The sequence below is a fragment of the Euleptes europaea genome, chromosome 8, assembly GCF_029931775.1.
Source record: "Euleptes europaea isolate rEulEur1 chromosome 8, rEulEur1.hap1, whole genome shotgun sequence".
NCBI lineage: Eukaryota > Metazoa > Chordata > Lepidosauria > Squamata > Sphaerodactylidae > Euleptes > Euleptes europaea.
This window is the reverse complement of record NC_079319.1, coordinates 15695766-15715446: the sequence shown is the minus strand read 5'-3', so window position 1 is coordinate 15715446 and position 19681 is coordinate 15695766. Positions and strand designations below refer to the sequence as shown.

Below are 19681 nucleotides of genomic sequence, written 5' to 3'. Positions count from 1 at the left end.
TGCCGGGGATTGAACCTGGGACCTTCTGCATGCCAGGCAGATGCTCTACCACTGAGCCACAGCCCCTCCCCTTAGTGGTCAACCAGGAAGTTTCCAACCAAGCTCCATGCACCAGAGGAGGGAGATAGGAAAGTAGCCGCACAAATACAGCTACAAACTGTGTTCAAGCTCGATCACAGTTTAATTACACCTTGTTATAACATCTGAATTCAGTCAGTGTTTAATATTGCAGCTGTACAATACATTCTCTCTCATACTGTTCAGAAAATGAAGGTTACTTACGTAGACCAAAAGAATGTACCGGCTTTTACCCCTTGCTTGGCAGCAGTAATCCATAACTAATGAGGAAAATGTAAGCAGATTACAAAGGGCTCAAGACTTTTGCTCATAAGAGAGAACAATTATTAGAACGAAATGTCATAACACATCCCCCTCCCCCAAGTTGGATTCCATTTCTGCCACTTAAAATTGGAGAATTCATATTGCACATGAGTTTAAAAAGCTAGATCCAAATTGTTCTTTCAATTAATAGAACGTCAAATCTGCGTCACAAGGGCAAGGCTAAAATCTGGACAGGGCCCTTTCTTTAAACCTTTGCATTGCAATTCCACACATGTAAAATCCCACTGAAATCAATTATACCGTTCACATAACCAAGCGTCTGGCCGTGCAAAGGTCACAGAAAAAGCCTGTTGGCTTCCTGCCCACAGCAGTCTTGGTTTGTGCAATTCTGCATTTAGCACACAGTGACAAGTGTAATTTTCCTGGCTGCACACAAGGTCAGCTCACCACAGGCCAGGGCCACTCCATGAAGACTTTAACGCTCACTTCACATTGCCTCCATGCGTCCAAGAATTACGTAACAGACATTTATATGCACGTGTTTACGTTCAGGAGCCTCCATTTTTCAACATAAAAACACCAGCGTGCGTGTATCAAGTTTCAAAAACAGTGACAGACAGGTGAGCATTGTGTAGATCAGGGGTATCGAAGTCAATTGATATGAGGGCCGGATATGACATAAATGGGCGAAAACGCATGGTCGCTTTAACCTCCTTTATTCTCTGTTTCAGCCAGGATTCAGGCAGGATCGAACGCACGTTCGACGAAACGCATGCGTTCGATCCTGCTAAATCCTGGCTGAAACAGGAAATAAAGGAGGCTAAAGCGACCATGTGTTTTCACCCAATGTCACTTTATTGGGCCGGGCCATGCCTCGCCAGCCTAGATCGAGAGTGAGAGGGGCTGCTGCCTTGGCTGGCTCGCGGGCCGTATAAGAGCTCTCAAGGGGCCGGATCTGGCCCCCGGGCCTTATGTTTGACACCCCTGGTGTAGATTCTTTGCTGTTTAACATGTGCTAGGTGAAGTTAAACATACGAGACAAATTGGCAGAACTACCATGCGCTCTGCGCTTTGTAGAATACCCCAGCTATTTAATACTCTATGGCAGGGGTCCCCAACCTTTCTGAACCTGAGGGCATCTTTGAAATTCTGAGACAAGATAGTGGACGCAATCATAAAGTGGCTGCTGCTTAGGGTTTCCAGATGCCTGTTAATGGTGGGCAACTGCCCGTCAATTAACAGGCCTGCCCGCCGCCCCTCAGCTGGCCAGCGGGGATTATTCCCGCGTGTGCGTAGCAGCACATGGCACAATAATGTCCCTTCCAGGGATCTCTAGAATGTCCCTAAAACTATGGAAACCACAGAGCAGTACAGCTGCTCTATGGAAACCATAGTGTTTTTGAAGGAATATGCTAGAGCATCCCCATCACTTCCAGGTCTGGTGGGGACGTTCTAGCACATGATGTGCTAGAGCATCCCTTCCGAGTTTACCCTGGAAGGAACATTATTGCGCACGCTAAAACAGCATCCGGAAAACACGGGCAAAACACACGGAAACGCGCAGGGAGAATGAGCGACCTCTGACAGTCGGGAAAGGCAAGCATAATCAAAAAGAAGCCCAGAAGCAGTCAGCAGGGTGATTGCAAGGGAAACAGCCCTGCATAAATTGCCACAGCTAAGATTCACAGCAAAAACAACGTGCATCTAGAAATTAAACATTATTTCCTAGTAGCTTAGGCATACGGAGTTCACAAGTCTTACATAATCAATTCCAGGGAACCAAATGTTGCTTATCACTGCCACATGCGTACAGGACACAAACATACGTGAGACAGTGTCCCTTGCAAACAGGGGGAAAAGTATTTGAAGGAAACTTAGAAGCCTAGTTCTTCTAATCCTCTTTTCTTCCACTAGGGTTGCCAGGTCCCTCCTTGCCATCAGTGGGAGGTTTTTGGGATGGAGCCTGAGGAGGGCGGAGTTTGGGGAGGGACTTCAATACCATAGACTCCAATTGCCAAAGTGGCCATTTCCTCCAGGTGAACTGATCTCCATCAGCTGGAGATCAGTTGTAATAGGAAGGGAGATCTAGCTAGTACCTGGAGGTTGGCGACCCTAAGTTGTGCCCAAACTGACATCATCATAATCACTGACTTTCCTTCCATTGCCTGGATATTTGCTATTGCAGCTGCTATTAAAACTTCAGACTGCCCAGCCAGTAGCTGTTCTTAGCCATAAGGGAGGCTATGGGGCAATATCAAAGTCCTTATTGCTCTTTCTCCACTGGGGAGCCTGGAAAATAGCTGGCGCTCAATGTCACTTCTGTCCAAGAAAAAAATGCATCACTTGCTTAAGAAGTTGTCCACCTGCAGAAACACCATATTCCTTGCTGTATATTGTGATGACAAGAATGTTACGTTAATCTTTCATGGTTAGCAGACCCTTTAAATTGGCTTTGGCTTTTGAAGGTAAAAGAAATGTTTCCAGATTTCCAGTTCCCCTTTCTGTAACTACTGGGAAGGCCATGGTCGCATGGATACTTCCCTGGTGTTATGTTATGGTCTTCAAAAAGTTGATGACCCACAATGCTCTTGGCATCGCCACACTGGATTTTAATTTAACCATTTCTTCCATTAAAGTACTATTATTAAATATTAAAGGAAGAAAAAATATATCTTGAAAAGGGGGGACTGAAAAACAAGAACAAACTCTTGACAAGATTACTGAATTCAATTGCTCCCTAACTCAGGACTGCAGTCTTAGGGAGAGATCCTAAACATGTCTACTCAGATGTAAGTCCGATTTTATTCAATGAGAGTTACTCTCAGGAAAGTGCTCTTAGGATTGCAGCTCTAGTTACAGTTAACTTTGACCCTATGATATGTAAAGTAACACCGGAAGATCTTGAAGAGCAAACACTGATTTTGTAGAGAACGAGGTTTGATTCACTACTCCTTCACATGAGTGGTGGACTCTAATCTGGTGAACCGGGTTGGTTTTCCCACACCTACACATGAAGCCAGCTGGGTGACCTTGGGCTAGTCAAAGCTTTCTTAGAGGTCTCTCAGCCCCACCTACCTCACAGGGTGTCTGGATGGAGAGGGGAAAGGGAAGATGATTGTAAGCCGCTTTGATTCTTCCTTAAGTGGTAGAGAAAGTCAGCATATAAAAAACTACTATTCTTCTTCTTGTTGTGTGTAGTCACAGAGTTATTATTTTTGGCTATATTTCATAAACCTTGCAACTTACTGGTTGTCCTCCCCACCATCTGTGGCTGAATTTCTCTCGGCCCCGGAGACTAAAGGTTGCATCAAATACAGGGTCATACATTGAATTGCCAATGATCCCATGAGATTCAGGATAGAGTCCCTTTGTACAAAAGCAAAGTTAAAATTAGTGAAACTCTTTACACGTTGCGTCCTGAACATTTCATTGACTTTTTAATAGCATAAGTGCTGTAATCAAAAGCGACTTTAAAAAGTGTTGAAACTGTTACGTAATTAAGTAGATTATTAACTAGGCAAAGTGACTCCAGTACAAAATTTACTAGGTTTAAAGGGAAGAAGGTAAGGGCTTCAGCTGATTTCACCCCCCTCAGATATGAAAATCCATCTTATAAAATACTTCATGAGTTAAAATCCAAAATAAATATTAGATCTCTTTCCACTATCAATACTATTTAATTCTACATCTTTATGACAATTTATTTGTTTCTTTATTTTATTCGATTTCTAACTTGCCCTCCCCGGCCAAGGCCGGGCTCAAAGTGAGTAACAACATTAAAATCAACATACAAGCGCAGTAATTCTAAAAAAAATTGTTTAAAGCCTACAATCACTGTGTAGTCATGAATAACAGTTTAAACATTTGTAGATGTATACATAGTGGTTTAAACATTAATGGATATATCTGTCTTTTTGGTACATTATTCCCATCTATCCAACTATCCAAATAACAACCGCCTACGAAAAGAACATCAGATAAATGTTAGGTCCCCTCACCTGAAAAGTGAGAATTGCTTCAAGCATGAGAACATTTAAGCTTCATGGGTGCACACAGCTACGTGTGAATATCAAATATTTTTATACTGTCACATATGCTGGAAAGTCGTGATTGGTAACAGGCGCCTAATACTCAGAAACATAACAAAACAGGCATACATTCTTCACAAAACAGGCATGTGTACACAACAGTTCAGCTAAGATGTCTTGTGTGATGCAGCTCTGAGAATTAATAGCAGGGAGCAAGAGAAAAAAAATACTGTGACTCTACTAGTGCTTTAACAAAGTCCAAATACAGCTATGTGGCTAAAGCCATGGGCTGGGAAAAATACCGGTATTCTACCTCTGTAAAAGCTGGGTAGTGCCAGTTTACACCAACAAAGACCAGGGTGCAAATTCATACAAAACTGTACCACTCTGCAGTTTTGGGCATGTGTGTTTGCCCCTAGTAACTATGAACTTTGTCATGGTACAGGTATGTACAAAAATTAATCTTCAGACTCCGTGACATTTCTCATTCCTGCTTCAATGCAAAGTAACAAGACCATTTGCTGGTTTATACTTGAATATACACTAAGTTGCCTTATACTGAATCAGACTCTTGGTCCATCAAGGTCAGCATTGTCTACTCAGACTGGCAGCTGCTCTCCAAGGTCTCAGGCTGATGTCTATTAATATCACCTACCACCTGATCCTTTTAACGGGAGGTGCCGGGGATTGAACTTGGGACCTTCTGCATGCCAAGCAGATGCTCTTCCACTCAGCCACAGCCCCTCCCCAGAATTGTTTAAATCTAGAGGCTTTCCTTTTCCCTTCCTCCTCATTTAAAGATTTTCAGAAAGATAAGAGCGATTCCATGTATCCATAAAGCAAACAAAAACAGCTTACCGTTGCCATAGTATACAAGTTAGGGAAGGTTTTTGTAGGATAGACAGGTCTCATATACGGAGCATGAGTTCCACAGGATCCTGAAGACAATATATAAAAGGTATATTATAAAACAGAATGGGTTCAGTTAAGATACCTTTATTGGCATATCCAAGATTCATCCGAGTACAGTAAAAACGTAACATAACTTATTAAAAAGAAGAGCGAATTGCCATCACACCAACCAAAAAAATTAGCCACAATTTCTATGATTTTAGGGTCCTGGTTATTAAGAAGGGTGAGAACCTTTGAACAGTTAGAAAGTCCCTCCATCTGACTCAAACTAGGATTTAAGAGTTTTAATCGTAATCTTTGATACAAGGGGCACCGAAGGAGAACATGTTGTATGGTTTCCGTCTCTTCCATAGAGCAAGGGCACAGTCTATCGGGAAGGGGGACACCAGTATAACGGCCAGTTAGTAAGGCTGATGGTAATACGTTAAGTCTGGCTAAAGAAAAAGCCCTGCGCGCTTCTGGAGTGTACAGTTGATATAAATACGTGGCAGTTTCACCAGATTTAGGAAATATTCCGTGGTGAAGAGGTGACCATGTCTTAGTAGCAGACTCATATAATGAATGGAGCTCATGTTGAAGTAATTTGGCTCTTATAATTTAGAAGGCCGCAGATTCAGCAAGTAGAAAAAGGGAATCTACAGTGATACCGAGGGACCTTATTTTTAGTTCTATATGAGAGATCCAGTTCGAGTCGTTAGAGTCGAAGAGGAATTGAAACACATAGCTAGAAGGATTTGAGAAACTTGATAGTAATAAGCCACATTTTAGTTATTATTAGATTCAAGCAGAATGGGTTTAAAAACCATCAATTTAAACACAGCTTTAATTGTGCATCTGCCCCACTGGGGAAACTTTTATTGCCTTTCTGAACAAGCTACAGACACCACATTCAACTACTACTAGTTTTAACTATTCAGAAAATAACAACTGCCTTAACTTTATTGAGCCACACAAGATATTTAAGTGTTGTTTTACTAGACAGATGTATTTTATAAAGAAGAATGCAACATTTTTATAGAGGAACACCCCCCTCAACCGCCAAGAAGCTGCTCCAATAAAAAGGCATAATCTTACCAATTAGTACCTCTCACTCAGCAAACAAAAATGCCATAGATTCTTCAAAGCAATAAATGGAGGCCACTGATATTATATCTGTTTTGCCCTATCAAGGCAGATTCCACTTAAAGCTAAAATGAAACTATGGGGGTTACCGCACTTGTATTCCCACCGATGTATTAAGAGTTTGAAAATGTTATAAAAAATGCTGTTCACACTTTGTTTGGCCCCTTCAGCTGTGAAGACGTCTTCCAACCATTTATTAGCCGTGGTATCCAAAAACCCTTTTAAAGCGATGCTTTTTATAACATTTTCAAACCCTTAATACATCATTGGGAATACAAAGTGCGGTAACCCCCTATGAATCTGGATAGCATAAGTAGCAGCATTTGGTCAGTAGACTAAACATTGCCTGGGGCGGGTCCTCTTCTCTGCATTGTAATACTAACCCTGTCCAGCTATTATGTTTGACCATGTGTATTGAACAAATGCATTACATACAATCCTCTCGATATGCACAACCACTATTTTTTTAAAGGGCAATGTATATATTCCAGAACACACATATCAGACTACAGATTAAACTGGCATCCGGTATGCATGTACTGAAGCAGAAAATCCACTTGTTGCTGCTTTCAGAAGACATGGCAGTCATGCATATTGGGAAGATGGCACGTAGCAAGTTCATTCCATACGCGCAGTCATAGCACCAGAAACATAATGTCTGGAAAGGGATAGGGATACTACTAATTTGTTGTTGGCTAATATTATTATTATTCCCCCTTACTGCCCTCAGAGGCCCACCAAGGCAGCTAACAAATTAAAACATACAAATTAAAATCTCATATTAAAAGCAATTAAAACCAACACACAAATACATAATTAAAACCAGTACAAAAGAGAAAAACCAGTTAAAACATTGGGGAGGAAGAAGAGATCACTGAGGGAATGCCAAGAGGGAAAAAAAGCCTTCACCTGCTGGTAAAAGATGGCAACAGTAGGGGACAGGTGAGTCTCTCTGGGGAGTAGGGTTGCCAGGTCCCTCTTCGCCACCGGCAGGAGGTTTTTGGGGCAGAACCTGAGGAGGGCGGGGTTTGGGGAGGGGAGGGACTTCAATGCCATAGAATCCAATTGCCAAAGCGGCCATTTTCTCCAGGTTAATTTATCTCTATCAGCTGGAGATCAGTTGTAATAGCAGGAGATCTCCAGCTAGTACCTGGAGGTTGGCAACCCTACAGGGGAGAGAGTTCCAGAGTCTTGGTGCCACTACTGAGTTTGGTGCCACTACTTTTCCAGCTTGCCACCCACCTTCTCTCAGAAGGTGGGGGACCCGAAGCAGGGCCTCCAAAGATGCCTGCTGTGATCAGATAGATTCATAAAGCAGCAGGTGGTCCTTCGGGTATGTTGGTCACAAACCGTATATGGCTTTAAATGTCAGCACTGAATTGACACCTTGAATTGTGCCCGGAAACAAACTGAAGGCCAGTGTATTAGTGTATAAAACTGGAGTGACATGATCCCTTTGACCCACTCCAGTCAACATCCTGGCTGCTTTCTGCACCAATTGAAGTTTCCAAACATTTTTCAAGGGCAGCCCCACGTAAAGTGCATCGCAGTAATCTAATCTAGATGTAGGAGAGCCTTCACTCTGGCGAGATGTGAGGCTATGCCCTCGGCATTACTGGATGGTAAATACGAGAAAAAAAACACCCTATCTAGAGAGACTCTGCCCATGGGAGAGGTGGAGACAATTAAGCATGTCTTTTTTTGATGCCCATATTATAGTGGTCTGAGGGTTAAGTTTGTCCATCCTATAATAGTGAAATTTGCAGAAAGTCCAGAGCAAGTACGGCTGGATAAATTATTAATTGACAAAAAAACCCTATGATCTCAAAACAAGTGGCCAATTTATGTGCTAGTGGGATAAAAGCCCGGAGTAGGAAAAGGGCTGAGGGAAAGGATAAGGAAATTTAATAAGTATAGAAACTCTGCTCCAAGTTTTATACTGTGAATAGTATTTTATCTGTTTTTTATTTGTCCTGTTACCAGTTTTTTAAATGTAAGGTTTGAGATTTTGGATTTGTAGCATAGCAATGTAATATTGTATTTACTGGTCTATGACTGCAATAAATTATTATTATATTATATTAATCTAGATGTAACCAGGGCATGTACCACAGTGGCCAGATCTTTCCTGCCCAGAAAAGGTTGCAGCTGGCTAACCAGTCTAAGCTGTAAAAAGCACTCTTGGCCCCAGCTTATCCAACAGTAGGCCTGAGTCCCAACGCACCCCCAGACGGCATACCTGTTCCTTCAAGGGGAGTGCAACCGCATCGAGGATGGGTGACACCTAGGCTTGCCAGGCCCTGCAGCTCCACTGGTGGGAGCTTCGCAGGGCCATGGTGTTAGCACGCGAAGCGCAAGTGAGCCTGACACGGATGTGACGGGGACGCTCTAACAATCCCAGCCAAAGAGTTTTAGCCGAGGGTGCTAGAGCGTCCGCGTCACAAACCGAAAGTGACACGTGCGCTGTATCTGTGCGCGCATGCGTGCCTGCAGTACCTCAGCTGGCCGGCGGGCAGCCCGGTGGATGGGCGGTACTTTACCCACCACCACCGGGCAATTGGCAACCCTAGTGACACCTTAAATCCTGGGTCAGTCCTTCCGCCCACCAGTAGCACTTTTGTCAGAGTTTAAGCTTCAGTGTGTTCGCTGGCATAATTTAATTCTATTAACATTTCCTCTGCCCAGGATTCCCTGGGCATTAACAGATAATCTTTAGCACCCTCCCCAAACTACGATATCCACAAATTCTTTGCAGGAAGCCATGACAGTGAAACTGGTATAGACCCTCCACAGAGCTGTAGCATAGACATACATCTATGTTGCCAAATATACAGTAAAATTGGGGGGGGGGGAACAGCACTATGGCCCATTATGTCAAAAAATGGTAAAGACACATATGCCCAACTTCTATATTGTGGTACCTAATTTACACACAAGTAATAACACTAAGAACTATCTGCTAGTCCTACGACATATCGCAACTTATAAAAACATCCTAAACATGGAACGCATATGCATACAATAAATATAAAAGACTGGAACGTGAAAGTGGGACACTGTGTGGCTATAGCATTTACAGTTCAGACCAATGTTCGTTGTTATAACGGAGCGTGGTCCCATCCGAGGCAGCGGTGCACTTTTCCTCTCAGCGCCGCCTCTGCTTGCAATTCTTAAAGGGGCAATGCTCCCAAACGCAAAAGTATTGACTGCAGCCAAAAGCGACTGGTGAGATGTATGATCCAAATTATACAGTTATAAGGATGAGAATTGCGAACTAGGGAGGGATCCAGTTATCCTATTTCGAATTGCTACTTCTTCAGCCTCATTTCGTTCATAAACTGGATCACATTATCGCAATTTTGACGCCCAATTAAATGTTGGCATTTTGTATCCAGTAAGGATTAGTTCCACGGATTGTGGTGTCTTATCATTTTCGGAGGGATACTTGAATCACCTTCCATCAAAAGGCTAGAAAGCAGTGTAGGAAAGCAAGGAATGTATTACACTTACTTAGTTTTTCAATGTTGCGCATCACTTTATCACCTTTCTTCATATAGGATGCTCGGAAGCCATCGACAGAGAAGATGATCAAGGGAGGGCGGAAAAAACTGAAGCATAAAAATATACTTGTGAACAATAGGCTGAAGACCACGTGGCAGAAACAGAGAGCAACTGGAGGAATAAAGCCATGTACAACTTTTGAAGGGTTCCTGGGCAACATCACTTGGGAAGATCCCATGAGAGAAGCTAGCATGGCTCATAGGGACATCCGAACACTGCATATGGTGCAGTGGTTAGAGCATCATGTTCAAATTCCCACTCTGTTCCAAAGCTCATATCACTGGCTGAACTTCAGCCAGTCACTCTCAGCCTACCATACCTCACGTGTCCATCCTAAGACAATCAATAATTGTTTAATGATTTATCCTACATGTTTATAGACAGGATTTCAAACAATCAATATGCACCCTAGCTTTCCTAGTGAGCCCCAGCCAATCATGAGTCTAAACATGGAATTAAAAGTCAGGCAGGTATGAATTGTGAATAGAACTAGGCAAGATGTTAGAAAATTTGTGAAAGGATCCTGCTGAAACTGTTTTTTGCCTCATTGGAAGAAGCATGCAGACTACCCATAGATGTGCTACAAAGGTGCAAGCAGCAGGAAAGTGGCACAGAGCTAACATGTACCACACTTAAGGTTGCCAACCTTCAGGTAATAGCTGGAGATTTCCTGCTATTACAACTGATCTCCAGTCAATAGAGTTCAGTTCACCTGGAGAAAACGGCTGCTATGTCAATTGGAGTCTATGGCATTGAAGTCCCTCCCCTCCCCAAACCCCACCCTCCTCAGGCTCTGCCCCGAAATCTCCCGCCGGTGGCGAAGAGGGACCTGGCAACCCTAACCACACTCCCAATCTGTAACTGCCCTCAAGCTGCTGTTTAGAAATGTAAAAAAAATCCACTGGAAATACGGATGCCAGCCTCCAGGTGGGCCCTGGAGACCTCCTGGAATTACAACTGATCTCCAGACTACAGAGATCCGTTCCCTGAAAGGAAATGGCTGCTTTGGAGGGTGGACTCTATGACAACATACCCCACTGAGGCCTCTCACCTCCTCAAAACCCACCCTCCTGTGGGTCCACCCCCAAATCTCCAGGAATTTCCCAAACCGGAGTTGGCAACCCTAGCTGGAAATCTGTTGCTCACTCTTCCAGCACCTCATTTAATTCAACCCTGAGATTTCAAAACAAGCATTCAGCTAAAAGCTAATGGAGAATATAGGTTGCAGGTTGCATTTGGCACCAATTTTTCAAAAATGAAAAAGAAGAGTTGATTTTTATATGCTGACTTTCTCTACCACTTAAGGAAGAATCAAACCACCTTACAATCACCTGACCTTCCCCTCCCCACAACAGACACCCTGTGAGGTAGGTGAGGCTGAGAGAGCTTGAAGAGAGCTGCGACTAGCCCAAGGTCACCCAGCTGGCTTCGTGTGTAGGAGTGGGGGAACAAATCCAGTTCGCCAGATTAGCCTCCGCCGCTCATGTGGAGGAATGGGGAATCGAACCCAGTTCTCCAGATCAGAGTCCACCACTCCAAACCACTGCTCTTAACCTCGACACCACACTGGCTCTTCTGTATTTGTTTTGTAATGTCCCAAGCATCACTGCTTGAAGTAGTTCTCCATCTTATTACAGACGCCTCAGGATTTTGCTGCATAATATATTCTAGTACTCTGTGATAGCCTGCCCCAGCTCTGAAGATTTAGTAATTTGACTTCTTTCTTTTTAATTGCCAGTCTTCAATTGCATCTTTCTTAAGCACCCTTAATTCTCTGTGTTAGTTTTTTTAGAAGTTCTACATATCCTCAAATGGTCTCTATTTACCAGGGACAATCCTAATTATCTGGTAGCTGTCTCTGGAAAATTACTGTCCCTGTTTTGCCTTTGGGGAAAATGTTTGCTTGTTTTAAAAATCTTGTCTGAGAGCTCTCCATGTTTCAGGCGTTTTCCTCAACTCTTTAGAATTTAAATCTCTGAAGTTATTTGGGAGGTGAATGAATCTTAACATTCATGCCTGTAGGTGTCCATGTAAATTCATTCATATGGAAGCAAAATGCCAGTCAGGTTGCCAATGGGACAGTTTTCCACTTGGTCATATGCATGCCCACTTATGATAAGTACTGATATGTAAACTAGATATGGAAGGTGCTAACTCCTCAAATACATTTTGAATTTATTAGGTAGTTAACATTGCTAATGTGGCATTACTAGGCTCGCCCCTTGCATCTCAGGATTTGGGTTTCTGAAGACCTGGCAACCCTAAGGTATAAATAGTTCTTACAGATCTCCAATTGTCATGTAATCAGATAGCTCCTCAGTAAGACACTGCAAGACCCAACTGCATTTATTTCTTCTCATAGCTTATATTCTACATCCATCTCTAGCACATAAACTTTCCATGAGTAGGGTTGCCACATCTGCACCTGAAATCCTGAGAGCTTTTGGGTGGCAGAGCTTAGGGAGGAAGGAGAGTTACAGATGCTGTGACATCACTTGCAGGTGATAACTGGTTGGCATCTGGTTGGCCACTGTGTGAACAGACTGCTGGACTTGATGGACCCTGGTCTGATCCAGCATGGCCATTCTTATGTTCTTAAGTTGCATCACAGCCTCACGGTGCTCTAGGAATTCCCCCACCTCTATGGTAAAGATGATAGATATTAGAGGAAGTTCCTAAGACATCACGGTGCCCATGACATCATTGCCCCGCCACCATTTTTCCTCTTGCTGCTCAACTGATTGAGCATAGGTGGGAGTTTGCCTGCCACAGGTGGGCAAATAGTAAGCCTCTACACGAGCAATTTCAAAGCTGTTCAGGGACTATGAGCCAAAAAAATTCAGAGAGTGTTACAGTTGTTACTAAACTGTTATCAAATAAACGAGTCCCAGATCTCACCTACTGGCCCAGTCCCCCACTAGTACATCCTAAACTTAATATTAACACAGAGCCTGCTTGGCTTCCCATTGTGTTTATCAACTGTTCTATTGGGTCATATGCTTTTTGTTGTAAAATATGGTTTTGTATTGAGTGGCTGCTTGAGGCTGGATAAAGCAATTCAGAAATGTTATAAATAAATGAGAGAGTTTTATTTGTCACAAGTCCAGAGGAGCCTGGGTATATCAGTTAAGTAAACGTAAAGATAGTCCCCTGTGCAAGCACCGGGTCATTCCTGACCCATGGGGTGATGTCACAACCCGACGTTTCCTAGGAAGACTTTGTTTACGGGGTGGTTTGCCAGTGCCTTCCCCAGTCATCTTCCCTTTACCCCCAGCAAGCTGGATACTCATTTTACCGACCTCAGAAGGATGGAAGGCTGAGTCAACCTTGAGCCGGCTACCTGAAACCAACTTCTGTCAGTTAGCTGCTATTAAAAATGCACTTACCCTGCTGGGCAATCTGGAGCCCGTATTTCCTCACAATCATCCTGTACCCAGTGAGTGTCTCCTAAAGTGAGAAGATACAAAATACTGTGAACTGTGCAGTCAAGGATTACAGCTATAACCAAACCAATGGCATGCAATCCAAAACTATGCAAGTTTGCTTGCAACTTCCATTGTGATCACTTTGAATTACTCCCAAGGAACAGTGCACTGGCCCAGGCTAGCCCAATCTCATCAGATCTCAGAAGCTAAGCAGGGTTGGCCCTGATTAGTACTTGGATGGGAGACCACCAAGGAATACCAGGGTCGCTATGCAGAGGAAGGCAATGGAAAACCACTTCTGTTAGTCTCTTGCCCTGAAAAAAAAAAACCTACTGGGTTGCCATAAGTTAGCTGTGGCTTGACAGCACTTTAAACACATGCACGCACAAGAGAGCATATGACTGCAGCCACAATAATCATCCATCTTTCTGTATTGGTTAAGTGATCATGAAGAAGGTTAAGGAGTCACTAAATCAGATTTCCCAGGCCGTTTATGCTTGGTAATTAGCAGCATGTTCCAGGCTGAAGTGCCCCACATATTTTTTTGATTTCTTCATGCTGAACCATCATTCCAGACATCACTGCGAAGCCGTCCCATACCTGCTTTGCATTTCTTAAGAGCCCCTTTAACACGATCTTTTGTATTTGCTCCGCCCCCTAATTGAAGCATTCACTGAAGGAAGCATGCAGAATCACAGCCACAGCTTAGCTATGCAAATGACTATTGCTAATGACTATGCAAACGAAGGAGCAGACGAGTGGGGGTGGAATTTGTTTGACTTTCTCCTCTTGCATCGGGACCGTGAACAGTCATCTTAAAGGTCAGATTTAAAAAATCAGCATTGAACAAGGAGCAGAATCGACCCTGCATAAATGGCCCCAGTGTCTCTAATTTTCCTTAAAAGTAGCCATGGAAGGAAGGGGACAATGGACACCATGGCTCTAGGACAGGGGTGCGTAATCTTTTCACACACAGTTTTCCATCAGAGAAGTTGTCCCCCGCTGTCCTGAGCCCAGCCACCAGCTACAAGTGCTTGTCTATCTGTGAACTGGGTTCTCTAGATTTCAGCCAGAACTACCCAGAATTGTAGAACGGAGTGATCTAGTCCAACTTGCTCTTGCAGCTGAATTACTGAGACATAAACTGTACATCTCATATACTGAATGCTGGGTTGGTCCTGGGAATATTAGTTTATATCCAGGATTTGATCCTGAATGAAAAGGTCAGCGGTCAGTATGCCACTGGCTTTAAATGTCCGATAATAGATATCTCAGCCAATGCTCTTCATAGTCTCTGTGCCAATTTGATTATTTTGTTTGTTGTAAAAATCTGATCTAGCCCATTCGCCGTAAGACCTCCACGTGTTACTGTATTGTTTTTTCTAAACGTTATCATCATTGCTACTTTTAGTGTTGCATTATTATCTGTCTGTTGTTTTTAGTGTTGTATAATCATCTGTCTGTATTATTTTAGATAATAATTAAAAAAAAATTAATAAACTGTACATCTCGGAAACTCGCTCAGTCTTCTTAAAAGCCGCTAAGGCAGGGGGTGTCGAACTCAACTGTTACGAGGGCCGGATATGACATAACTGTCACTTGGTAGGGCTGGGTCATGACTTGCCAGCCCAGATCAAGAGTGGGGGGTGGCTGCCTCGGCTGCTTCGTGGGCCAGATAAGAGCTCTCAAGGGCCCGGATCCAGCCCACGGGCCTTATGTTTGACACCCCTGCTCTAAGGCAAAGAAAGTGACAGCAAACTGGGCTGGCTCCCATGGATACACAAATGGATCTTCCCTGCATTTCCCTTTACTAGAAGATTCCCAGATTCAGGAAACCCTTCTAAACAAATTTCCTCATGGCACTAGAGGGTGTGGTAAACAGAGGAAATTGGGAAAAAATCCCTCCCGTTCAACACGACCAGCAATACAGGCCTTGGCACTGCACTTTATGCCCGTCAGCAGCTAATGCGCAAACCAAAACAAGGGAAGTGGGAGCCAAGAGGCATAACAGGGCAGTGTTCTGCCAAATGTTTGACTGATGTTCATGCTGGGGAGGGGAAGGGTCAGAGAGCCCTTTTCCCATGTCTCAGCTCATACGGGAGTGAGTCTGTGGGCAGAATCACCGTTGCTGACCTTTCAAGACCTTCTTTGATTCAAACTTTCTCATCGATTTAACTCTCTGTTAAAAATTAGTCACTAACAAGGGCTCTGCATTGTACAGTGTCTGCTCTTGGAAGCACCGCTTCCTTGGATACCAAAACTCACATTCCTGGGGAACTCGCAGTCAAATCTTCAACAGTTGCACCTAGGGTTGCCAACCTCCAGGTGGGGCTTGGAGACCTCCCAGAATTACAAATTATCTCCAGATGACAGAGATCAGTTTCCCTGGAGAAAATGGCTGATTTGGAAGGTGGAATGTATGGCATTATAACCCTTCCCTTTCCAAAGCCTGCCTTCCCCAGGATTCAATTCCAAATCTCTAGGTATTCCCCACCCAGAGATGGCAACCCTAGTCACAACAATGGGCTTAGAATTATAGTGCAATCCTAACTGTGCTTAGGATTGCACTATAATTCACATATTGGATATCTCATGGTGTCTAATATTAAAGTCTTGCCAACGAGAGTTTTCCATAGGGTTGCCAGGCACACACCTGGAACTCCCTGTAAACAATGGGGGCGAGGCATGGGGGAAATTATGTTGTTGACATCACTACCAGCCAAACCCCAGAAGTGACATCACTGACACTGTAGGTATTTGTTCTGATCTCTGCAAAAAATCCAGAAAAAATCCTGGCGCATCAGTGATGTCGCATCCAAGTTTAAGCAGGAAGTGACATTGACATGTTGGCAACATGTTGAGCAGCAGCAGGGAATAGGGGTGCTTTGGCAGGGATCTGCCTGCCAAAAGCAGGCAATAGGCGCCCCCAAGTCTTTCACAACTATATACCCTTGCACGAACATAGGGTACATATGTATAAATAATGAAGAATAGGACCCATCCTTCAGGAACGGCTTGGGAGCTAGAAAGGCACTAAAGAGGGAGAGATAGGAAAGGGTCAGCCACAAACCATTGAAGAAGAAAATCAGTGGAGGTTTGTGCCCCTGTAAAGATTATCACATTTTTGTTGCATCAGAACTTTAGTGTTCTGGAGCCCACTTCTGCGGGCATTTTCACTACTGTAGACTAACACAGCTATCTCTCTGGAATTTATAAAACAAAGGTGGAAAAGAATGAGCCCATTTATGCATGGCTGTTTCCTCGTGGTCACCCCTCTGCCTACTTCGGGGCTTTGCTTTGATTATGCATGCATTTCCCAACCATCAGAGGTTGCCTGGCTCTCCCCGCGCATTTTCCCTGCTTTTTCTGGATGCTGGCTAAACACAAATCCAGAAAATGTGGGTGAAACGTGTGGAAATGCGCAGAGAGAGGGAGGCGACCTCTGACGGTTAGAAAATGCAAGCATAATCAAAGCAAAGCCCTGAAGTAGTCGGCTGGGTGACCACGAGGAAACGCCCATGCATAAATGGCCTGAAACGTCTGAAGAGTGAGGTGCTATGATGCTCTGTCCCAACCCTACAGTGGGAGATCTGTTTTCCAAATTATCCCTCTAAATCCAAGTTTGTAAATTATGGAAAATAAAACCCGGAGCCTATTTCACAGCAGAATAAACAGCAGAATAAATTTGTGCAATTTATAATTAAAGTTGCTCATGACAGGATGGGGGAAAGGGTGAGGAGAATCCTCAAGTAAAAGTTACTGTTTGGTATATGCAAGAAGTTATCGGCGATTAGTTTCAAGCAAAGTCAGGATAACAGTAGCATGCAAGTGCTGGAAGGAAGATGCTCCCAACTGATCCTTTTGAAGCTGAATTTACAGTCCTTCTGGGCTACAGGCCAGGTTTTGCTACTGGCTATTCATAGTTTGGGAAATTCTGTTTCACTTTAAAGGGGAGGGGGCATCTCTGAAGCCACTAAGGTGAAAAAAATATACTCGGCATAAGGGAGTTTCCGTACAGTGGCATATTTCCAAAGTAATGCCTGAATAACCTTCTGATCAAGCTTCCAAGACAAGAAATAAACTGAGAATACATTTACATTCTTCTTTTAAAAAAATAAAAATAAAAGGGTAACCCTTTCAACTGATAGAGTGCTAACAGTAATTGAACAATCAGACAAGCTATCTAGGGAGGCTGTGGAAATTCCTTCCTTGAAGATTTAGATAAGATGAGACAACCATATATCAGCTTTGCCTTGGGGTATAGTTCCATGACTACAAAAAAGAAAAAGTCTGGAAAAATATGTGTTATAGTCACAAATTTTGCAGTTTAAAGGGAAAAACACAGGGCTATTTAACTCTTTCTTGAACTTTTCCCCCAGCAAGGGTAAAAGTAACTTGGGGGTGGATACATAGCCCTTCCCCATGGTCGCCCTCCTCCCCTCTAATACAGATTACAGTTGCACATTGAATGTCTGGGGAGAAATATTCGACCCTTAGCATCATTTTTATTACAATAAGGAGGGGAATTAGATGGCCCACTTTCCCTTTCCAAAACTGTCGTTTAGTGCTTATTTCTTTTGCAGGGCAGAAAAGGAACAGAAATAGATACCTTTGCAAACAACTTGGAAGTTTGTACAGCAGTCTCCTCTGGCCAGGCAGTCTTCAGAGCACTGGCAAGCATAATCTTCATTCCTTGCCTCTCCACAGCGCTCTTTCGTACACTCCCAGCCTCCAGCTAGAATTAGTACAAAAGCAAAAACGTGAAAGGTATTTTCCACTATCTCTGGAAGAAAAAAACAGTTGCACCCACATTTATTTAGCTTCTTCTGGTACGTATGGAGGAATAAAACTTTGAACTGATTAAGGTGGTTGTATGTGTGTAAAGTGCTGTCCCAACCGACTTATGGCAACCCTGTAGAGCTTCCGAGGCAAGAGATGAACAGAGATGGTTTGCCATTGCCTCTCTCTCTGTGTGTAGCTACCCTTGACTTCTCTTGGTGGTCTCCCATCCAACTACTAACCAAGGCTGACCCTACTTAGCTTCCAAGATCTGACAAGATCAGGCTATCTTGGACCAGCCAGCTCAGGGTACGGTTGTTTACCCCATGACATAAGGCACAGATACATTATCATCATGTGTTGGATTTTACACCAGTTTGACCAATCAAGCTAAAGAATGAATGCTGAGAATTGTAGTTAGGTTAGGATGCTCAAAACTCTTAGAGATCCTTAGCACTTCCCGGTATAGATCAATTTCAAAGATTTTTTTTAATTGAGAAGGAAGAACTATTGAACCAGTTATCTTTAAACAGATAACTACAAACTGTGAGTAAAAAGAGCTCATGGAGGCCAAATTTATCCAACCCAAACAGCCCCATGACCTCTGAAAATCCAATGCAGAGGACAGTACAGGCAGTAGGAGAGAGAATCAGCCAATAGTTCCCCTCTTCCACTAGCATGGATGGTCCATGAGACCATTGTAAGGACAAAGGGAAAGCATTTCTCATGATCATCTCTGGCTAATATGAAAACAGAGACTTCTCCAATTTCTAAGCATATGGCTAGGGACTCTCAATTTCAGTGAAATGCAAAGGAATCAACATTAGGGATCTGCATTTGGTAAAGCCGACCCAGAAAAAAAGACCAAAAATACCTAACCGGTATGAGAATTCAGGGATATTCGGGAATGCTGAAATGTTCGGCTCTATCATTCCTGAATCTGAAAAATACTATTTGTATGTGTGTGCATACCCCTAATCAACATCTGTCTCTCTCTCGGAAGGTGGGTGCTCATAGAGTTGCCATCACCTGCAGTCACTTAGCTTCCAGGTTGTCTCAGAGCACTAGACAAGAAAATGAGCTGACTTGCTGCCAGGAGCCATTAACTCACCCCTAGAAACTCTTAATTGGTCGAGAGGCACCAAGGAGATACAATCCTAATACAATCGTTGTGGTTCCAGTACAAAATTGAACTGGTTTTCAATATATTTTGATGGGAGTTCAGCTGAATCTAGGATCCTACTATGGAATTTTGCTTCATTTAATGTGTTATGCTGATACTTATGCTTTGCTGATGTGGTTAAGAGCCTTGGGGTTATTACTGGAGAAGCAAGTTAATGCAGTTGCTTAAAAGGCTTTCTTCCAACTTGGCCTAGCCCAAAAGACGGCCCCTTACCATGATACGGCTGATCTGGCCACCTGGATCCATGCCATAGTAACATTGAGACTAGACTACTGCAATGCATTGTACATTGGTCTCCCCTCAAAATCAATTCGGAAACTCCAGCTGGT

General features: G+C 43.4%; 1 protein-coding gene across 3 annotated transcripts in view; it reads right to left on the bottom strand.

The window, feature by feature from the left end:
• The window catches only part of ENPP2 (ectonucleotide pyrophosphatase/phosphodiesterase 2), an 80525-nt gene that overhangs the window by 44345 nt on the left and 16499 nt on the right, over positions 1-19681 (bottom strand). For all 3 annotated transcript variants that reach the window (XM_056854123.1, XM_056854120.1, XM_056854122.1), the window contains 6 exons: positions 18000-18125; positions 13352-13412; positions 9915-10012; positions 5229-5308; positions 3589-3708; positions 283-338 (listed from right to left, as the gene is read on the bottom strand). In XM_056854123.1, coding sequence (XP_056710101.1) covers positions 283-338; positions 3589-3708; positions 5229-5308; positions 9915-10012; positions 13352-13412; positions 18000-18125 — 541 coding nt within the window. The remainder of the gene's footprint in view (positions 1-282; positions 339-3588; positions 3709-5228; positions 5309-9914; positions 10013-13351; positions 13413-17999; positions 18126-19681) is intronic.